This window comes from Carassius carassius, chromosome 2 (assembly GCF_963082965.1).
Source record: "Carassius carassius chromosome 2, fCarCar2.1, whole genome shotgun sequence".
Classification (NCBI taxonomy): domain Eukaryota; kingdom Metazoa; phylum Chordata; class Actinopteri; order Cypriniformes; family Cyprinidae; genus Carassius; species Carassius carassius.
In genome coordinates, this window is record NC_081756.1 from 9,245,082 (window position 1) to 9,268,857 (window position 23,776).

Here is a 23,776-nt window from a genome sequence, read left to right on the forward strand (position 1 = left end):
ATGATACATTGTGATGTTTACATCACATAAGCTCCATATGGATTAGGGATGTGTGAGAAAAGTGGTGAAATGGAGTAATTTTAATGTTAAACTTTTAAAAAATAATAAAATATTTGAAAAGTGAATATCTGGAGCGGATAACAAAACAATAATTTAATTTCGCATCAGACCTTGTATACATGTGTTTTCTTCTTGTCACTCAGTGCCTGCTCAGAAATATCTACTTGGAAGCAAGGAGCAAGGTGTTGGAGAGTATTTACTGGTTTAAAGGGGGAAACATTATGAATGAAAGGGAACTGATTTTTTTTCAGAAATATTTAGTTGACTTTTTTATGTTATCTCCTTATATGTATGTAATGCCTTATAAAATCTATTGCTGATTTGTTTACATTAGCAACCATGGTTAATGGTAATTCTCCTTGTCCAAAAGCGCCACCTAATGGCAGAGAATGCATTTGCATTTTTTCATTCAGCACACCTGATGCTTTAGTTGCTGTCTGTCAGTGTTGTAAATTTGAAAATTTTGATGGAAAATAAGAGCTCAACTCGAATAATAAGGTGTCTGGAATTAGATGACTGTTTGAGTCATAGATTAATTATTCCAAATGGATCGCATAACCACAATGTTTTTGACTGTCTTCTAAAGGGGTTCTTACTTAGTCAATCAGTTTGTTACAAAATTTCCATTTAAGCAGTTTTGAAATTAGTCGTAGCACACATACCTAATATGTACACATTTTTTTATTTAATGTAGTAAACTTGCTCACTAGCCCACCTAGCACTGCATTGCACTTGCAGGTTGGCCCTGTGAAACACAATTCACTATAAAACAGCTCAATGACTGTATATCAATATCAGTTAGGTTTTGGGTAGTATTTAGTGTATTACGTTATTTTCAAAAGTGACAGAATATTAACCTTTCAGTTCCAGTCACTGGACATTGTCGCAGTATGTACATCAGCCAAATTAATAAAACGTTGCCAGGCACACTTCTATCATCACTTTTAAAGTGCCACAGGAAGTGACAATATAAATGATGTAACGTTATCATGCGTTGCAACAAGCAATGAAAAATGTTTAATATGTAGGATAGAGCCAACCCAGAGGAAAATTTTATTGCTCACAGGTAGCACAGTAAACTTAGTTGAGCTCTGTTATTGTTATTGTAGAATCAACTTTGTCTAAAATATTTCTTTCTTAAAATCCTTTAGCATAAATAAAAATGGAAACATGGAGAATTGTGCATAATATCTCAGATAATTTGATCTGTGAGCAATTTCAAACATTATTGAGGTCTGTTCTGAAGAGTTTTTTTTTTTTGTACTCCATTTCATATCATCACTGTTTAGCAGAAGTCATTCAGATATTAAAGGTAACTGAAAGATTTACGGTAGTAGTTATACAGTATGATTTAAAATATGCATATGAAGAATTGTATCATTTCAGCTATGAGTCATATAAGGTTACTGCTCCTCAAATCAATCCAACTATGAAAAGTCATGCCAGTTTCAATGTTGTTTATGTAGACATCGGCCCATCTAGGCATTAGATATGTCTTGTTTTGAGACACAAGATTCTATTTCAAAATGGCAGCATGTGATTGAACTTCACTGCATGCATGTCGCAAGGTAATAATAATAATAATAATATATTTATTTTGTATAGCGCCTTTAAAAGTAGCTTTCTCAAAGCACTTTACAGACAAGCATAACAGCAAATGAATAAACACAATGTAAATACAAGAAAATAAACACATAAAATCAAGTTCATGTAAAAGCAATCCTAAAATAATATGTTTTAAGAAGAGATTTAAAAGTCACTAATGTATTTGCTTCCCTGATGTCGGCCGGGAGAGAATTCCAGAGCTTAGGAGCATAGACAGAAAATGTTCGGTCACCCCACCTATGAAGCCGTGTCTTCGGACCAACCAAAAGACCACTCTGAGAGGAGCGCAGATTGCGACGTGGTGTGTAGGGGATTAATAAGTCAGTAAAAATACTCAGGTGCCAGATTGTGCAGAGATTTATAGGCCAGCATAAGGATTTTAAAATCAATACGGTACCTAACAGGTAGCCAGTGCAGGGACTCCAAGACCGGGGTTATATGGTCCCTGGCCCTGACCCCAAATAGTACTCTAGCAGCTGAATTTTGAAGATATTGAAATTTATCCAGTGATGATTTAGATACCCCAGCTAGAAGACCATTGCAGTAGTCAATGCGCGAAAAGACAAAAGAGTTAATCAACTTCTCAACTACCGAAAAGGATAACATAGGACGTAGCCGGGCTATATTTCTGAGGTGATAAAATGATGTCTTAACTGTATTCTGGACAAAACGCTCAAATGACAGTGTGGCGTCAAATATGACACCCAGATTTTTTTATTTGGACTCAAACTCCAGTGCAACGCCATCAACAGGCAGAGTAGGAGACCCAACCTTTCGCAGTTGATGTGGAGATCCAAGGAGCATGACTTCTGTTTTTGAGCCGTTTAGAGACAGAAAATTATTGGACATCCAAATCTTTATCTCAGCAATACAGTTCGAAAGATGCCCAACGTTCACTTGCTGACCCGGTCTAGTATGGATATAAATCTGTGTATCATCAGCATAAAAGTGATAGTTAAGGTTGAGAGATTGTAGTAATTGACCAAGTGGAAAGATGTACATACTAAAGAGTAGAGGACCCAAGACTGACCCTTGTGGAACACCCGTATGAACAGAACCAACCTTGGACCTATAACCACCCATAAAAACAAATTGACTGTGGTCAGTGAAATAGGACTTGAACCAGTCAAGAACAGTCTCTGACAAGCCAAATACATGTTCGAGGCGATTAAGTAGTAGGGCATGGTCAATAGTGTCGAAGGCTGAACTGAGATCCAAGAGAATGAGAATGGACGTGGAGCCGGAGTCGGAGGCAATTAGTAAGTCATTAGCGACTTTCACCAGTGCTGTGTAAGTCTCAGTGCTGTGTAAGGTGGATTGAGGCCATGTGAATTATAATTTGCAGGGGAGAATTGTGAAATTATAAAGGCAGATAGAGTACTGGAGTGAGATGATTGTCTTGTGGGAGCAAAGTGATTTGTGATGATAATAAATTATTCTTTTGTTTAGTGAGAGAATTGTTTCTTACACTTATGCAGAGACTTGGCCAGACTTGCATTTCAAGAAAAAAAAAAAAAAGATGAAATTCTTTTTAGAAAAGCTTCAATGATACATGTATTGTTGATTTTCATGGATGGCAAAATGATTTATATCATATTAGACAAGTCAGAGTATATCATTTTTAGAAGAGTGCACAACAGTGTAAAGCTTAGTTTTCCAGCAGCCATGGTTAGGACCCCCCCATCATTTAATCTATAGACATTTTAAGAAATACTCTTCAGCAATTTTTAGTAAGGTCATAAACAGTTCAATCTCTACTTGTGGTTTGGTTTGGTTCAGGTCTCTCAAACTCTGATTAGAATAAAAAAATATTTGAAATGTTAAAATGTACAGTAGACCGAAAGTTTGGACACATCTTCTCATTCAAAGAGTTTTCTTTATTTTCATGACTATGAAAATTGTAGAGTCACACTGAAGGCATCAAGGGCTATTTGACCAAGAAGGAGAGTGATGGGGTGCTGCGCCAGATGACCTGGCCTCCACAGTCACCGGACCTGAACCCAATCGAGATGGTTTAGGGGTGAGCTAGACCGCAGACAGAAGGCAAAAGGGCCAACAAGTGCTAAGCATCTCTCGGGGAACTCCTTCAAGACTGTTGGAAGACCATTTCAGGTGACTACCTCTTGAAGCTCATCAAGAGAATGCCAAGAGTGTGCAAAGCAGTAATCAAAGCAAAAGGTGGCTACTTTGAAGAACCTAGAATATGACATATTTTCAGTTGTTTCACACTTTTTTGTTATGTATATAATTCCACATGTGTTAATTCATAGTTTTGATGCCTTCAGTGTGAATCTACAATTTTCATAGTGATGAAAATAAAGAAAACTCTTTGAATGAGAAGGTGTGTCCAAACTTTTGGTCTGTACTGTACATACTGGGTAAAGATCATAAATTGATACATTATAAAAGCAAAGCAAGTTGTTCATTATACACTAGTTCAAAAGTTTGGGGTCAGTATAATTTTTATTAAGTAAGATTTTTGTTTATATTATAATACTTTTTCAACAAGCAAGCATTAATCAAAAGTGACAGTAAAGACAAAAAATATATTTAAAATAAATCCTAAAAATAAGTCACGGTTTCCACAATAATATTAAGCAGCACAACTGTTTACAACATTGGTAATAATAAGAAATGTTTCTTGAGCAGCAAATCAGCATATTAGACTGATTTCTGAAAGATCATGTGACACTGAAGACTGGAGTAATGATGTTGAAAATTCAGCTTTGCCATCACAGGAATAAATTACATTTTAAAATATATTTAAACCAAAAACAGTTATTATGAATTATAATAACATTTCACAATATTGCTGTTTTTACTGTATTTTTGATTAAAGAAAAGCAGCCTTCATGACCATAAATTTTTCTCTTTTTTTTCTTTTTTTTTTCTATCTTACAGACCCTAAACAATGGTGGTGTACATATAAACTGTAATATATTTCAAGTTTACTGCACAGTGCACACTGTTAAAATACAACACAAGTTTTTCTTGGAATGTAGGGAGACTGCTGTGCATATTTGGTGGGATTCCCATTTCTATGGTAACTGATCTCTGTTCAGATTAAAGAAAATGAATGTTTTTTTGTTGTTGTTGTTGTTGTTGTTTTGTTTTAGTTAGTTTTTCCGGATCCAGTCTGTTGCAATCTAAAGCAGCACTGCCGCTGGGATTGTTAGCTCTCTGATTTTTAGCTCTTCAACATACAGTTGAAGAGCACGCTGCTGAAAAGGCACTGACCAGAAGAGATGCACACATTACAGTCGAGCCCTATTGAATACCCACCTTATCGGACAAAAATCATTTTCCCAGAGTGAAGAGATAATCGAAAAAAGTTAACTGAATAGGTGATTTTATTTCACCAAGCAGTTAAAGCACATTTTTCTTTGCCTTGACTTACTCACTTCAAATTAGACAGCTTTACAGGATTAAAGGATTAGAGGGGGAATTATTTTATGGGGCAATAAGGCAGTGCGTTTGACCACTTCGACCCTGTGCCCTTTCACATTGATCCATAATCAATTTTCCCTGCTCAGATCCTAAACGCAAGTAATTGCAAACCTGGACAAAGCTTAGCAGTTAAGGACAATTACTGCCAAGACTAACAAGTGTAACCAATGCACCTTTCTCCCCACGTTTCAGAGCCCATGGTCCAGACGCCATGATCCTTGTTGACGGCCAACCGATGCAGCCTAATGGGGAACTTGGTCTCTCGCAGATGTTTCATATTGCTACACAGATAGCGGCAGGCATGGTCTACCTGTCCTCCCAGCACTTCGTGCACCGTGACCTGGCCACCCGCAACTGCCTCGTTGGTAACGGCCTGCTCGTGAAAATCGGAGACTTCGGGATGTCCAGAGACATCTACAGCTCAGATTACTACAGAGTAAGTTTAATTAACTACATTTTTTTGTGGTAAAAAAAAAAAGTCAATTATTAAAAAATATATATATTTTATTTTCAACTTTCAGGTTTTAAGTTCAAGAAAAATTACAATCATGTAAGGCACTTTCAACTGAAGTTAAAGAAAATACATACATTATTTATTCACCCTAATGATATTTGAAAGTATTTTTATACATACAGTGAAAGTCACTGGGGTCCAATTTTATTAAGGAACCTATTGACTTTCACTGTGTGGATAAAACTGGTGGAAAAATTCTGGCACAAATAGATGTATTGTACTGTAGTATAACTTTGCAAAGGCAAGGATTGCAAGTGATTTTATCACACCAGTCTGATGTTAACGGGATGTTTATTTTTGATATATATTTTAATATTTATTGCATAACCCTGTTTACTTGCATAGTAAGTGCCACACTACTACCATAATATTTACTTTCTTTCAGTTAATGGATTAGATTCAATAATTTTCTGTGGTAGCCAACATTATGACATTGGATTTAATCTTTTTGTCAACTTGATTACTTTCAATTGCCCCAGATATGCATTTCTTTTTGGAATTGATTGATCGTAGCCTCATTGCCTCATAGGCTTATGCACCCCAGTTGTTGGGTGAAAAAAATAATTATTTATATATAACTTTGGCAACACAGACTTAAAACTGTATAAGCCCAGATCAATGAGGCCTATGATCACTCCATTCCAAAAAGAACTGATTAAAGGTTTTTTTTTTTTTTGTAGGCCAGTCATTTTTTAACAAGAACACCACAAGTGTATCATGATGGGGAAAAGTACAAAAATTATCAACATTTTTGAAAATGAAAAGTCCTCTCTTGGTCAAAATGTCCAAAACGCATCATTAAATCTGTGGTTATTTACATTTACATTCCCAATCAATAAATATATATAAAAATATTTTCCTTTATTTGTGCTAAAAATAGTAACATATTAGATCGAGTTAAATGCCAAGGACCTCAAAATATTCCACTGAGAAACTGGATTGTGGAGGGTTTTTGTATTCAAGCCAGTCATAAGTTAAAGGCCAGAAACATCTTTAGCAGCCGCACATACACACACTTACGCACAGTCTGCAATATTGACAAAGCAGAGAGATTACGAAATTATTACCGCATTGGACACGTTCACTGTGTCAAGTGATTATAAATAGCGGATCCTGACAAGCACGTAATCCACACATGCCGAGTCATATTGACGTTTGTTGTCCTCTGGGGCTCGAGCGTCTGGCCACAGGAATGGAGCATGACTGGAAGAGAGATTGAGGTACTTTCATCAGTGACCAATTCAACCGCCTTCGTCAAGATGTTATAAGTGGCACATCGACATCCTGTCACCCAATGGCCCGCCGAGTAGCTTTTTGCATGAGATGTCTTTGATAACTCTGTTTAGAGGCAGTGATGGTTGTACAGAAAACAGATTCAGGGGAAAGTCACAACACAGGCTAGATCCTGCAAACACGCTGCGGATTGTCTTAGATGTCGTCTTGGGTTTTCTTCACCACAGATAGCCGATTACACGCTATAAACAAGTGAAATGTACATGTCACCCTGTCATTTTGGTTTTTAACACCCTGTAAATAAACATGAAATGTCATCACATTGGCAAGGTTTGCTTTCTGAGCTCTCAAAAGGTCCGTTTTTACTTGAGATTCAGCCAAGTGTTGTAAAAGGTTGGTGAAATCTGTTATCGGTCATGGATGCATAAAATCTGCTTCCCCTGTTGAAAAAGTGTAAATGCCCAGAGAGTAGCTCTAGTGGGGCTGTAATCCATTCTCCACCATGCTGCTTTGCTCTTCATACCCATAATCCAATCTAGCCCTCTACCACTGAGCCACAGACTCACCCGTAATCCAGTTTACAAACTATCAAAATAAAGAAAAGAAAAAAAACAAAACATGTTGCCTTCTTCCTAAAACCCACACCACACTGACAGAACGGAAATAGTCAATCAGCATGAAAGATTCATCAAATTCTACTTTCAATCTTTTATTGCATAATGGCCTTATCCATTTTCAAACCGTCAAGCTAATTGCTCCAGTCTCAACGACAAAGCCCAAGGTGATACAGTGGATAGTGGTTTGAATGACTGTTTAACCAATTTTAGTTGCTCGTCTTAATCAGGGATTTGAAAGTAATTTACATTATTTAAGGGCCAGGATGTGTGTGTGTCTCTCTTGTGGAAGTCCATTATTAAGACTACTGTTACTCAACTCATTTAAATTAGCAGTTCACTTGAATATACAGTATCCAGTAACTCTAATACCATTTGAAGCTGTAGGTCACTGCTCAAACAGAATTCACATTGTTTTATATTAATAGAGTTATATGAATTCCTTACAATTCGATGCATTTTAATTCTTCTTATTTGGCATCTTGTTTGCTTTTGTTCACAAATGAGATGGTTTCACAGCAGGGGTACTGCAGATATGAGAAGCATCTGCAATGTAAAATACAGCTTTTTATTTCACTACATCTTTCCCTAGGATACTGAATTAAAGAGTTTGCAGCCTTCTATATTTAAAAGAGAACATATTAGAGCTTATATGAGAAGCAGGGCAATGATTACTGTGTAATAACTGTGTAGTTACTAGGGCAGGAGAAAAAAATTGATTCTCTGATGCATCGCAATCTTCTCTTCAGCAGTTCTGAAACAATTCTAAATATTTCAGAATCTATTCTGAGCTTGTTTTTTTCCTGCATGTGGCGCATATGCGCTAGAGACAATCGTGGTGGGCTTCATTGCACAGGATCTGAGATATGTGTGCATTGCTTGACAATGTGTGCTTCCACCCGCCATTATTTCAGTTCTCTTACGAGAGCTCTCTCGTACTGCGTCTTAGCTAAGACGATACGGGAAAAGTCTCTTTTCACGAAATACTGAAGCAAAAAATTATCCTTAATTTTGTATTTTTGTAAAGCGCATTTGCAGCAGTACACAGCCATAGGCGAGACGACTCGTTCGCTCATTGGCTTGTTCTGCGGCAACTGCACAGCCTATCGAGCGCAGGCTGATGCAACATTCTGCATCAGGCTGATGCGCAGGCTGATGCGGTGCCAGTGGAAGGCCGCTGGCACTGCCGCCTTCCACTGCTGTTCCTGCTGCGCTATCCGGCGCCCATATCCTTTACAATCCTTGTTCTGTAATATCCTGTGTGTGTGTTCGCCCTGCGACGCACATTCACAAAAGAGCTGCGTCTTTTTAAAGATGCCTTCGTGCGGCTCGTGCAGAACCCCGCTCAGCGAAGGAGATCGTCACGTCATCTGCGTCTCCTGTCTGGGTGAGGACCATGCAGCGCTCGCGCTCGCTTATGGCGGATGCCCTAATTGCGAGTTGATGCCTATGGTGACTCTGAGGACTCGCCTGGCATCCTTCTCGAAGCCTGCATCATCCGCTGCGCCGCAGCGCCGTAAGAAGCGCCGCTCGCAGCGCCTACCAGAACCGCCTCCAGCTCGGCCGAGCTCGCCGGTTCCCTCCGCTTCGCCGGTCTCCCCTGCATCGCTTCCGAATGCTCAGCGTCCGCTGCTTGCCGACGCGTCATCTGAGGAAGTGGATATCAGGCCCGCGTCGGAGGAAGAAGACACGTGCTCTCTGCTTGCTTCGGGCAGTGAGGGTTGGGCGAGCTCCGTGGATCTCGCGCCCGCTGCTCAGAGGCCCAGCAGACGGGGGGATATCGATAAGGAGCAGATGCGTGTACTCTCGTTGGCCGCGGCGAGCCTCGGCCTCGAGTGGTCTGCACCAGCGCCCCCTTCACGTTCCCGGCTGGATGGTAGCTATCTTCCGGATGAGCGCTCTTCCTCAAGCTCAAAGCACGCCCCTTTTCTTCCTGAGCTTCACGAAGAAGTGGCGAAGGCTTGGGACGCTCCATTCTCGGCGAGAATCCGCTCATCTGTTTCGCCAGCATTCTCCACACTGGACGGTGCTAAGAACAGAGGCTACCTGTCACTTCCGCCGGTGGAACAGGCTATAGCAGCGCACCTTTGCCCGCCCTCTGCTGGATGGCGGACTAAGGTGGCGTTGCCATCCAAAGCCTGCCGCATGACGTCATCGCTGCTCGCACGGATATTCTCTGCTGCTGGGCAGGCTGTGTCTGCGTTGCACACCATGGCGACGCTACAGATTTTCCAGGGCGATCTTCTCCGCAAGCTGGATGAGATGGGACCTGAAGCGATCTGTCTCGCGGATCTGAGGAGTGCTTCGGATCTCTCCCTCCGCGCTACAAAGTCCGCTGCACAGGCCATGGGACGGGTTATGGCTTCCGCTACGGTGGCTGAGAGGCATTTGTGGCTGACGCTTTCTGACATCAAGGAGTCTGAGCGCGCTGCGTTCCTTGACGCTCCGCTAACTCCTGCCGGCCTCTTTGGATCTTCAGTCAACGAGTTTGTGGAGAGATTCGCCGAGGACCAGAAAGCTTCACAGGCGTTCAAGCACTTCTTGCCGAAGCGCTCCAGTTCTGCAGCTAGCCGCTCTAGACCGGCCCCACAGAGCTCTCAGTCACGCCCACCGCCTCCTGCTGCGTCATCGCGACAGCGTCAGCAACGCAGCTCGGGACCCCGTCCTCGCTCTTCGAGCCGTCGCCCCGCGCCGCGGAAGCCGCGGCAGAGGATTGCGGTGAAGCCAGAAGCCCCGAAAGCATCCTAGCACTGCTGGGAAAGTGCCGGTGTTCGAGTTCCGCTGCGGCCGAGCTCTCACCCAAGCGCGCTGCTGTTGCAGTTCCAAGAGTTGTGACTGCCTCAGTGTCTTCTGCAATGCGCAAGCCTGCACGAGTGCCCGCTTGCCTGCACACAAAAGCCGTTATCACGGCTACCCAGATGTTTCACAAAAAGAGTGTTTTTTCTGGTGTTCCGGCCACGGCCGATGGTGCTATAAATGTTGTGACGATGCCCACTCCTCAGTGCCCATCTCCACATGTAAGCACAGCCCTGCACACAGGGCCTGCGCCCATAATGTCGACTCAAGTCGGTCGCGCACACTACATAGTAAACGTGCCCACCCCTCAGTGCCCACAATCACTATGTCACAAGCGTCACGTGGTTTCTGTAAAAACGAAACCTGTGCACGTTCGTCCGGCCACGGCCGATGGTGCTTTAAATGCAGTGACGATGCCCACTACCCAGTGCCCATTCCCACATGTAAGCACAGCCCTGCACACAGGGCTAGCGCACATAAGATCGACACAGATCGGTCGAGCGCGCCGCATAGTAAACGTGCCCACTTCCCAGTGCCCACATACACTATGTCACATACGGCGCGGGGCTTCTGTAAAAACGAGGCCCCTGCACGTACATTCTGCACAGGCAGACGGCGAGTTGACAGTGGTAAAAGTGCACACATGCAGCCCACGGTTACTCGCAGATATATCGAGTCCCACGGGACCCGCTCAGCCTCCCTCCAGTCGGTTAAGCACCGGAACGGGACCTCGCGGCGGTTTTGGAGGCCTTGAAGGGTCCCCCTTTCGAGCCTATCCATTCGATTAGCCTTCAGCATCTGTCGTTCAAGACAGTATTCTTGTTGGCTCTCGCTTCTGTGAAGCGTGTGGGTGATTTGCACGCGCTCTCGGTGAGCCAGTCGTGCTTGGAGTTTGGGCCCAATGACTCAAGAGTCATACTCAAACCTAGGCACGGTTATGTGCCGAAGTCCCTTAACACACCGTTTCGGGCTCAGGTTATTGCCCTGTCTGCCCTACCGGTGTCAGGGGAGGATGGAGACTTGAGTCTTCTTTGCCCTGTCAGGGTTTTAAGAGCTTATGTGTCTCGTTCTGCTGCCTTTCGGCAGACGTAGCAGCTATTTGTCTCGTTCGGTGGACGTTCCAAGGGAATGGCTGTTTCGAGACAGACTCTATCCAGATGGATAGTTGACGCCATAGCGTTAGCTTACGCTTCCAGGGGCCTTCAGTGCCCGTTGGGCGTCAGAGCACACTCCACAAGAGGCGTCGCCTCGTCGTGGGCGTGGTCTACTGGGATCTCCTTGCAGGATATATGTATGGCGGCGGGTTGGGCCTCGCCGTCTACATTTATCAGGTTCTATAACCTGGAGGTTCCCGCCTTGCAAGCAAGGCTGCTGTCGGTATAGACGAATCAGGGCCCTGAGGGGAATTCTGAGTTCATGAGTGCTATGCGCTGCCGACTGTTATATGGGCAGTATTGCGTAAGACCCGCATTGCCACATTGGTCAGGCCTTGCCTCGGCTGTGTGATGTCATATTGCCACATCTACGGATGCTGCTAGATATGGTATGGAGGGCTTTCCCCCTTTTCTGTCCCTGACTCTCTGTGAGTCCCTCAGGTGACTGTGCACTGTAAATCCTGGGCGTTGCTTCAGGTTTATTGGTGTGTGATCCCTGCGCGCACGGCGTTTTACATCGGGTTCCCGTAGCGTCTTAGCTAAGACGCAGTACGAGAGAGCTCTCGTAAGAGAACGTACTCGGTTACTAAACGTAACCTCGGTTTTCTCTAGAAGAGCGAACGAGTACTGCGTTCTCTGCCGTGCGTACGATTCACTCTGGTTCGCTTCGGCGATGAAATAAATCAGGTGAGTCAGCCTTTTCGAGCTCCTTTTATAGGTTGAGCCACACCCGTTTCGGCGGGAAGTGGCAAGAAGTGGCGTCTGATGTTGCATCAGCCTGCGCTCGATAGGCTGTGCAGTTGCCGCAGAACAAGCCAATGAGCGAACGAGCCGTCTCGCCTATGGCTGTGTACTGCTGCAAATGCGCTTTACAAAAATACAAAATTAAGGATAATTTTTTGCTTCAGTATTTCGTGAAAAGAGACTTTTCCCGTAGCGTCTTAGCTAAGACGCAGTACTCGTTCGCTCTTCTAGAGAGAACCGAGGTTACGTTTAGTAACCGAGTACGTTTTATACTTTAGATGTGCTTTCATTGATGCCGTTTGGAATGCAGTAAGTATTAGATGCACGAAACTCACATACTGACAGACTTTCACGTGCACTTTGTGTTTCTTTGTCCTGAAGCACTTGAATCTCCAAATACTTTTATGACATGAAATTGATAGAACAGGACAAAACAGCTGATACAGTATGTCGAAATAGACTTGTGCATTAGCGTGAATGCAGCCTATTAAACCCGCCACTGTCTATGTTGTCATCAGTAATAATCAAATAGAAATAATGCTGAGGAAAAAAGAAAAACCATAACTATGACTGTCTGTAGTCTTTCGGATACTTAAAGCACTCTCAGATACTGAAAGTGATAATCGTAATCTAATCGAATCTTTCAAACAGTATATAGTAAATGTTATAAATATGTCACAGACATGTCAGTGTTGTGTCAGAATGGGTACAGTGTGCACTACGAATGTTCATGGACACAGCCACCTATAGATACAGTACACAAGTGTGATGTCATGTGTCATTGTCAGCACACAATTCATAATGTGATGCTATCATGTCTCGCTGCAGAGGATGCCAAGGGGTTAATCACCCTATTGAGTTGACAGGTTGAGATGTTTCCATGTTTGGAACCTCTTTTTTCCCGTTCATTTCACATCTTCTCCCAACTATCACTTGCAATAGGAGCAGCTAAAATACCAATAAACACAAACTCATTTAAAGAACACAGCCTGAAAAGGTTTCGAAAAGATATTGACTATATGCAGCAGACAGTAGTCACAGGAAATTGGCTAATTTCTTACGTGGAGGTAGACTTTCATTAGTCTGCTCTCTCCCAGCCGGAAGTAGGATCAATGTAAAGGCACACAACAGAAGGAATAGTAATTACAAAGACAATTCCACGCCGAGCTGGAAGGGCTCCAGCAATACCCAGTAGTCTCTTGAACATTTCATGCTGGCACAGCATGATGAATGAAGTGGAATGGATGTGAATAAGAAATAGATTTGAGAATAAGCCATTTTAATCGAAACTGAGTGCATGCACAATTAACGAATTATTGTTTAGTCAATTCTTACACTCAAAGCATTTTACTGAGTGGGTCAGCATCAATGTGTTATGTACTGTTCTTATAAGAATTCTGTTTTTTATAAATTATATTATAGAAGAATCCCATTACGAGAACCACATGTGCTATGAAGAACAACTTTCTATTGGCAGCTGTCATTAAGGACCTCTCAGATGATCTGTCAACTATGGCTGAAGTAAATGTTAAGGTTAAAAGAATTTCTCCCCAGCAGTTGAAAAGCTCTAAATATACAACTATATATACATATATATATATATATATATATTTGGGTTTTAAACACTTTGAGTAATTAATACTCACTGGTTATATTTTTATGGTTTGAAGCACTGTTTCTTCTCTCAAAGTGCCATTTGGTACAATAGGTAAAATTAAATGCCAAAAGGTAAAATTAAATTACCTGGCATTCTTTGGCAAGATAAATGTTGAATGGTTATAATTAATGGCTTAAAGTGAGGGGAAATGCACTTAGTACACACATCAATGGCAATACTGGTATCAGTGATAATGGTCTTCATGAATAATATGCAACTTAGTTAAAAGATGCCATCAAACTTATTTAAAATACAAAATCTTCATGTTATTTCTGCATTAATTTGGCGATTCAATGTAAAATTATGAAAATATGAATATATTGTATGTAATCAATCTTGATTAATTAGAGAAAAATGTGCCACTAATTTTTTAATTATTATTATTATTTTTAATCGATTGACAGCTCTAGTGTAAATACTCATCCGTTCAAAAGTTTGGGGTTGGTACATTTTTTATATAGTTTTGAAGAAAAAAAAGTCTCCTATGTTCATGAAGGCTGCATTGGTTTGATCAAAAATACAGTAAAAACTGTAATATTGTGAAATACAGCATTATTACAACTTTAAATAACTGTTTTCTATATTAATATTTAAATATTAAATTAAATGTTAAATTATCATCATTATTCCAGACTTCCGTGTCACATGATCCTTTAGAAATCATTCTAATACACTGATTAGGTGCTAAAATAAATATTTCAATGTTAAAAATAGCTGCTACTTAATATTTTTGTGGTAACATTGATACATTTTTTCCAAGATACTTGATGAATAGAAAGTTTAAGAACATTTATTTAAAATACATTTGATCTCTAACCATTTAAAAGTCATTACTGTCATTTTTTATCAGTTTAATGCATCCATGAATTAAGAATGCATCATTGCATCTTTGAATAGAAGTATTAAATTCTTTCTTTTGAACAGTAGTTTATATTTACAATATTCATTCTTGCTGGTGTACATGCTCTTTCATACCCTCATTAGGGTCTGTGTATCATACGCAGTGGCAGCAGAGTTCACTGAATTGCCACACACACAGACAACAAACAACACTTTCATTATAGTTACATTTTTGTAATGAATGTCAGCTTCAAAAACTTTTTTTTTTTTGATAGAAAATGTTTTGCAATGCTGTTTTTTCTTTAAAGTCAGCCTCTAAAAACAGTTAAGCACATGATCTCCCAGAGCACATTGATAACGCAATTCACAATGTCTGCAGAAAGTGTATCAGTTTATCATGGCCTGCAAAAACCGAACTTAATACATGGATGTGAACCTTAAAATATAAAATTTATATTTCAGTATTATATACAGTATTTCTTGAATTAAAATGAAGTGCTGCATTAAAAAAGAACAGAAAAAAAGTAAACTGTGACATCCTCTGTGCTGGTGTCATGTAAGAACTGTTGCATTGTATGCATATTTTCAATTCAAATCAGTAGACTAAGCTGTTTGCTTGTTTACAAAGAAAGGGAAATGTCATCCATACCGCGTAAGATGTTTGTGAGCAATGCCTGATGTGTAATCTGTCTTCTAGGTGGGAGGTTACACCATGCTGCCCATACGCTGGATGCCTCCGGAGAGCATCATGTACAGGAAGTTCTCCACAGAGAGCGATGTATGGAGCTTCGGAGTCATTATGTGGGAGATCTTCACCTATGGGAAACAGCCATGGTATCAGTTATCTAATAATGAGGTAAATGTCCGCAAAAAGAGATGGAGCCATTGTTAGAACGTCAGTGTGAATATGACATTTTTAGAAAGTGAGTGTGATCTCTACAGGCGGGGTGTAATGCTGTCAGAGATCAGGTTAGCAGCTCACATCTCGCTACACACAAAGTTCGGTTGGAAAAACTTACTGGACTGTATTTTAAGGCATCATATGTGCACTGACATGAGCATTAAATAAAATGAAGAAAAGGTCCAAAGATTGAATTGTATATTTAAAAATAAGTGCAAAGGGAGCTGTATATTCCTTTTTTGTGGATCTGTCAGATCCATTTTGCATTATGACAAGCTCATATGTGACCCAGGACCTAAAATCCAGTCTTAAGTCGCTGGGGTATATTTTTAGCAATAGCCCCCCCCCAAAAAAAAATTTATAATAAAAAAAAAAATGTATGGGTCAAAATTATAAATTTTTCTTTTATGACAAATAATCATTAGGATATTAAGTAAAGATCATGTTCCATGAACATATTTTGTAAATTTCCTACCGTAGATATATCAAAATTTAGTTTTTGGTTAGTAATATGCATTGCTAAGAATCCATTTGGACAAATTCTCAGCCTTTTTTTTTTTTTTTTTTTTTACACCCTCAGATTCCAGATTTTCAAATAGTTGTATCTCAGCCAAATATTGTTCGACCCTAATAAACCATACATTAATGGAAGGCATATTTATTCAGCTTTCAGATGATGCATAAATCTCAATTTCGATCAAATTTACACATAAGTCTCTCTACATATGTGTGTGGTGACAATTGTTTTTAATGAATTAGTTTTAAATATATTTCAATATAAAGTAATTACATCTTAACCATTTGTATACCTCTTATTTTAAAATGTTATATTTTAATTAAATTTTTAGTTCAGTCCAATTAAAAATAATTTTAACAAATACACCACCATTAGAAAGTTTTATTAGAAATAATAAAAGATTAGAAATAACTATAACAGAATAACTGTATGCTGTTTATTTTCGATGTGTAATATTTTAGATTAGAATGCTTACGCTAATCAAATGGGAGTTTGTTATGAGTGAATTATGGGAACGGGACAAACAGAGTCAAAATCTCACCGTTATTTCAAACAACGTTCCTGTATCAGATTGGTCAGGAAGCTCAAACAAACAGAGTCACAAAGTGCAACTTTATTTATATTTGACTGAAATAGCATTAAAAAGTAAACACACTACCTCTAAATCAATTTCATACATTTGCTCTTTTTTTTCAGGTCATTGAATGCATTACTCAAGGTCGGGTTCTAGACAGGCCTCGCCTGTGTCCTAAGGAAGTGTACGACCTGATGTTAGGCTGCTGGCAAAGAGAGCCACAACAACGACTGAACATCAAAGACATTCAGAAAGTTCTTTATGCTCTGGGAAAAGCCACGCCTGTCTACTTGGACATCCTCGGCTGAGACAGGTGCGACGGCTTTCAGCAGAATCCAACACAATCCAGGAATAACCAAACAAGCCCTTTTCCCCACGTCGGCGCTCCACTGTAAAAACACCAACACGTCGGAGATGGACTTTAAGTGCCTGCAACACTTTTTTTCGATACACTGAGTATACATTTAAAAAAAAAAAAAGTAAAAAATATTTAAAAACAAACTTTTACATTTTGTTTACTGGTACAGTATATAGTGTACAGAATTATTCTACAAAGACAAAAAAAAAAAGATTCCTATAAAATGATGGCGAAAGCAGAATGTTGCCTTCGGTGTGGCGGCACTAATTTTGAGAAATTATGATTTTCAGTGTTTCATTTTATAAGCATATAAACACACATATATGAATATATTTTTATTTATTTTGTTTCATTTTGAAGGTGAAGTATGGGTGCCTGTCATGTTTAGTGCTGTTGATATATTATCTTTTCGAGACAGCTGCTCTTCGGTTCTGCTCTGCTTTAACAGCTGGGATTTTATGAGGAAAGCCTTATTAGGTTTCGATTATTTTGCCGATGCATCTTTTTCTGTTATTTTTATTTTATTTATTTTTTTGTTCCTGCAACTTTGATTTGATGGTCTATAGCTCTTGAGCAGGCAACTTGGAACCTTTCGAATACTAAAACGTTGATATATTTTCATCGTACCTGATTGTATATACTGTAAATTTCTATTCTTGTCAACCTGTTAACTTATTTTCCTTTTTATGTGTTTTGATTTCTTTTTCGACACACAATAGTTCTTTTGTGATGTACTCTTTAGAAAAGGGTCAGCCAGGAGAGAACATAAATATCACACAGTATCTTAAAATGAGCACTTGGCGGCTCATTATTAATACAGGGTGTCTCTAATATCCCGGCCCGAGTCCAGTCTGTAACCGTGCTCCCAAAACTGAATGTGGTAAAACTAGAACTAAACTGCAGGTTCTTTGTCTCCGAGATCCTAAAATGACACCTGTTTGAATTAACGTTTCGATAAATATCAATGCCATTGCATCTGAAGTTAACAATTTCATGTTGTTGTCTGTAGCTAAACAGTTCTATGTTATTCCAGGGGCTGTTTCTCTGAGATGTTTGTTGATGCGACACCAAATCTTTTTGACGTCAGGATTTCGATGTCAGCGGATTCTCTTGCCTCTTTGCAGTACCACAGATATTTGCAAACGACATATTAAAATGGATGTTTAGATTAAGTATAAAATAAATATAAGAACCTTTCAAATCAAGTCTTTTCGGTTCATTGTGTTTAGGCCATCCATTGTTGATAACGGCACTTCAGAGATTTGTAGCATAACCTAGTTTTGACTCTTTGTGACGGCTGGATATGTCCTGTCTTTTGCTTTTGAGGCAAAGTACATTGAATTCTAATAGAGTTTATTCTAATAGCATTTGAATATCAGCCCTATCCACAATAGTGCCTTGCTGGCTAGCAATCAGCTGAGGAAAAAGCCTTTGGGTTCTAACATATTTTAATGTGGCAATTTCTTTGAAAGATATTTAGTAATATAATTCCTTGTAATAAAATAGTATTTTTAAGATATGTAGAATGTGCAAATCATATGTATTGAGCAGTGCTTTTAGTTTATTCATGTGGAAACTGAGGCCATATGTATGCAATGGTTGTCAGGCTTAACGAGTAACCATAATCATATCATTAAACCATTAAATGTAAAATATACTCATACGCCTGTGATGGAAAAAATTGTATACTGTAAATGTAATGTTTATGCAATTACAATATTTCATTATACATTTGGTGTCAACACATTTGATACCTTTTAGCAATCCAGGCAATTTAAAATGTACATCTACAAAACATGTCCGGGTCATATTTTACTTAAAAAAACACATGATAGAAATAGTAAATTATATTATGCTTTAGAAAATAAATAAATCACTGAGAATGAGACGTAATGAGAATTTGCCTTTTGGAAAATGTGATGTTTTGCTTGTCATGAAAATTTCGTGATGCAAACTGTACACTTTCAGAAAAGAAGGTACTAAGCTGTCACTGGGGTGGTCCCCAAAGGTACCAAAGCTAAAATATACATATTTGTACATAATTTAGCCCTATATTGTACATGTTAGTAACTTAAAGGTGAATATTATTACCTGAAGTGGTAATAAAGGTTTATTTTCATCATCTTAAGGGTTATTTTGTTATGCAATATCTGTCTGTCAAGGGGTTAAATATCTGACCATGACATTTCATGCATGGACATTGACAATATACAGAAGGAGCATGACAAAGTGCTAATTAAATCTGATCATCACAATTTCACAAATTCAACTAGAGAGATTACTCTGTTCATTGTATAATTTCTCCATCACACATGATGACTACTGTATTGCTTTTAAAGTGATAACATTTGAAACTCTATACCCCCAACTGGAACTCTGTGTATATGAGCCACTCAAGTCTAGCTAGATGTGACTGCTTTAGGCAGATGAAGATGTTCCCTGTCAATGGCGTTATCATAATGAAGGGGGACTTTCATGGAACGCTGTGAAACCCAGCTGTTTCAGTATCAATATTAAATCCCTTAAGGGTGCACAGACTGACCACTAAACCTACATTCCCCATTGCCTTCATAAACGAAACACAAATGTGCACTGCAATACATCTGAGTTATTATTCTGCCTTATTAGAACACTCTACATTATTATTCATGGAATCACGACAGGTACAAAGACAGTATTATAGTATAGAGGCATACGATATATTATGATTAAACTGAAATGAACTTTAAAAAAATAAATAAAAAATGACACCACTGTTAAATTACCAAGACAATTGCCTTTAAAGCTATTTAACCACTTTTGAAAGCCTGCTCTCATTCTCCATTACGACTGATTGTCCTCTTTAGCTAAAATATTACTATAATGTGATTAAAATCACATAATCCTTGAGAGAGTTGAAGAGCTTTTCTAGACCAAAGAAAAAAAAGTACAAAAATCTAACTGATTTAAAACTCATCTGAGACTTCATACATAACATACGTTCCTCATGATGCAAACATCACAATAATCCACATGCAGTCCATCAATTAATGTCTTGTGAAGCAAAACGCTGCATGTTTGAAACAAATTTGTCATTAAGGTTTTTTAACTTCAAACCACAATTTCTGGCTAAAGCAGGAGTCTATAATCCATACTAATGCTTCAACCAACCAAAAAGTCCATATCCTGTTGTCCTCTCACACCAAAATCCACCAATTTATTTATTTAGAGCAGTTTTCACTGGTAACCAGTGCTTAATCTGTGTATATTTCTCTCCCGATTCAGAAGACCAATCTTTTTCACTGAAGAAAGCTAAATATTGGGGATATAAGACTATTATGGGAGAAGATATTTTAACTGGACGCTTTGATTTGAAGTTTAAAACATCTTAATGATGGATTTGTTTCTTACAAAGACACAGCTTTTCACTTCACAATATGTTAAATGATGGACTGAAGTGGTGTGGATTACTTGTGGATTATTGTGATGTTTTAATCAGCCGTTTGGACTCTCATTCTGACGGCACCCATCACTGCAGAGGATCCATTGGTGAGCAAGTGATGAAATGAATAAATTTCGCTAAATCTGTTTTGATTAAGAAACAAAGTCCAAAACCTACATCGCGGATGGCCTGAAGGGAAGTACATTTTCAGCAAATGTTTTCTAAACAGTTTGCCAAAAAAAAAAATGGCTGAAACATCAAAGGTAATGAAACCGTATAATCTACACTTCAACCCCACAATCATTACACCACTGCATAGCCACAAGTGTTCAAAAAGTTTTAAAGCACAATGTTGGCACATTATGGTCACATTAAATGCTTAGTTTGGCAGGTGAAAATTGCTCCCGAGAGCGACCCTATTTAGAAACATTATATCTAGATTAGTGATGACAGGATATTGTGAATTATTGCACACAGTTGCACCATAATCAAGTGTTAAAGTTATTTAGAGATTAGTAAGTAAAAAAGGGGGGGGCGGTGAATCTAGGAATTTTCTTCGAATCAAACTAAGCGAATCCAGTGACTGATCCAAATATGGAAAACATGAAACAAAGGGAGAGTCATGTCGAAGAGCTGTACATACTTGTGGTGCTCTCTCATGTCACCCCGGAGCATTATCCAATTCCGGTGACAGGTGTTGACACCTAGATTAACCTTGGTTTGCAGAGAGCCAGGCTGCCGAGAGCTTATTAGAATGCACTGGGGATGAGAGCTCCACTCCAGGGCTGCAACCCTCAGGGGCTTTGTCTGCTGTGTGTGTCTGACAGCTCGACTACCTGTCTGCTGTGTGAGTGTGTACCATCTAAAAAGAGAACGTGTGGACTGCGGCAACACTGCATTACTGCACACACAACCGTGCTTGATCATCTTTCAACCCGGTTTCTCCTGCAGGAGGAACTCTTTTCATGTGCACGCATTCGATCAAACTTAAATTTGATTGAGCTAAATCTACAAGTGAATCACTCACTTATGCAAAAACATGAAGCTAACTATATATATCTGTCAACCATTGGCTTATAAAGAGTTAAATTACATTTGCGAGAGTTATAAGCTAAGAATACGTTTATCATATATTTTCAAATCAGTTGAAAATAGTGAATGCAATTAATATTCAATGTTCAAATGTATCATTATTATTATTTCATCAGACCAAAGGATGCTTTATACTGTTATTAGTGACTAATAATGACAATGGATTGTCACCAATAGCCTTTTGAGTTTTCACACACTGTTTTCGCACACAATTAAATGCTGAATGCAATTTGCACAACAAAGTTCCTGATGTTGCCTGTCGGTTCTGCGTCACTCGGCTCTTTAAAATGGTGAAAGTGTGGATATATGCTCGGATATCATGCTCTTCGCCATCATTTGATCTTTTGATGAATTACTGCTGCGTATGAACAATAGAAAACACAAACATTACATTTCATTTACCGCCTGCTTTCTGTGGGCAGCAAAATGATGCTAATTACGCCAGACAAATAGCACAGAGTTCTGTGAATGAGACACGATAATGAGCCTAATTTACATAAGATCTGTGTTTGTGCAGAAAAGAATGACAAGGACTTAATTTAAATACTATTTTAGTGTATTTAGCACCATTTTGCATGACACAGCCGTGAACTGTGAAATGCTATTTGCAATTGATAACCAGTGACCAGAAGGGGTCAAGTTTTTTTCCTAGTTAGTTTATCCCACTGGCCCCTGCTGGTAGATTTTTTATTACACTGAAAATTATAAATATAGAAAATAATTGTTAGTATTTAGTATTCTCGGAATCGGCAAGCAACACATTGCATTAATATGAAATTTCAAAGTAATACATTTAATTTTTCTGTAAAATGTACTATATATATATATATATATATATATATATATATATATATATATATATATATGGATGGATGGATGGATGGATGGATGGATGGATGGATGGATGGATGGATGGATGGATGGATGGATAGATAGATAGATAGATAGATAGATAGATAGATAGATAGATAGATAGATAGATAGATAGATAGATAGATATTAACCATGTCTTCTAAGTAAATAAAGAATAAATGAAATGTGATTAAAAAAATTTGTTCACAGAATTTAGTCAGACAAATTAGGAAACAGTTTTGTTTCATCCTAGCCCTGGACAACGGTGTAGCAGAGCTTCATTCAGATTGGAAATATAATAATTAGTTGTCAGGCAGATGCAGGGTGCCCTTTACATCTAAACTCCACAAACAATTTATACAGACTGTGGATCGCTTAATTGGCCTTTTGATCAGAGCGGAAAGCAAACATTCCAGTCATTTCATGTAAAAGTCCTTCATGGCTATCACTGACTACTTTCCATCAATTACGCACCAGGGCTGATTTACGTGCTTAAAAGCTGCACTTAGTTTTTTTCTCACTCTCTTTTTTATAATGATTTTATGTTTGCTTTTGCTTTTTGAGTTGATAATATATTATGCTGAAACCTATGGAATTGACAGATTTCGGGTAATTTCCAAATCTGCAAAACCACGTGCAGCACTATTTGGTCAAATTTCAAAAGGCTGAACACCATGCAAACATGAAATACATTATAACAAAATGTACATCCATAGTTCATTTGATTCAATGAATGAATCAAAGGTTGATGACATTTCTAACAATTTGAATGTTGTTTAATATCAGTTATGAGCAATAACAGTGGTGCTTAAGCAAGCATAACTAATAACATTTGTTAATGATATTAAGTAGGATTATTATAAGGTGTCTCCTGAGCATTTGAAATATCCTCAGCTGTATTTGCTCCTTCTCACATCATGTTCTAATAGCTCAAGCCTTGAATTAAAAAACTGAGCCATATCTTGAAACACAACATAATCTTTGCTGTCTTTAAACTGTAATTTAAAGATAAAAAGAAATATGTATCACAAATGGTATACATCCTTACAGCAACCGCTGCACTCTTTAAATTTGCATATACTTATCTGAATGTATTTACATTTATATTTAAAACATTTAGCTGATGCTCTTATTCAGATCAGCTTACATAAAGTACTTTATATTTAATGTGAAAGAGAGCTCACGTCCCCAGCGTATTCTAATACACATCTGTCTTATATCAGAAACCTGTTCAGCTTGCTGTGCAACCTCAATACTGTAACATTTAGTTATTTACACTCAGTTAAGTGAATCATTTACATGCTATTTTTATCTGTACACATTCAAACCTGACTAATTGCATCCAACTCCAAGCCCTTCGAGCAGCCAATTCTGTGTTTTAGTTTATAGAATCCCTG

The 23,776-nt window shown here is 38.8% G+C and overlaps 1 protein-coding gene across 2 annotated transcripts in view; it reads left to right on the top strand.

Moving 5' to 3' along the window:
- LOC132101654 (NT-3 growth factor receptor-like) overlaps window positions 1-19,269 on the top strand; it is a 107,035-nt gene extending 87,766 nt beyond the window's left edge. For both annotated transcript variants that reach the window (XM_059506762.1, XM_059506769.1), the window contains exons 14-16: window positions 5,305-5,548; window positions 15,362-15,520; window positions 16,779-19,269. In XM_059506762.1, the coding sequence (XP_059362745.1) occupies window positions 5,305-5,548; window positions 15,362-15,520; window positions 16,779-16,964 (589 nt within the window). In that variant the 3' untranslated portion in view covers window positions 16,965-19,269. The remainder of the gene's footprint in view (window positions 1-5,304; window positions 5,549-15,361; window positions 15,521-16,778) is intronic.
- Window positions 19,270-23,776: the final 4,507 nt, after the last annotated feature.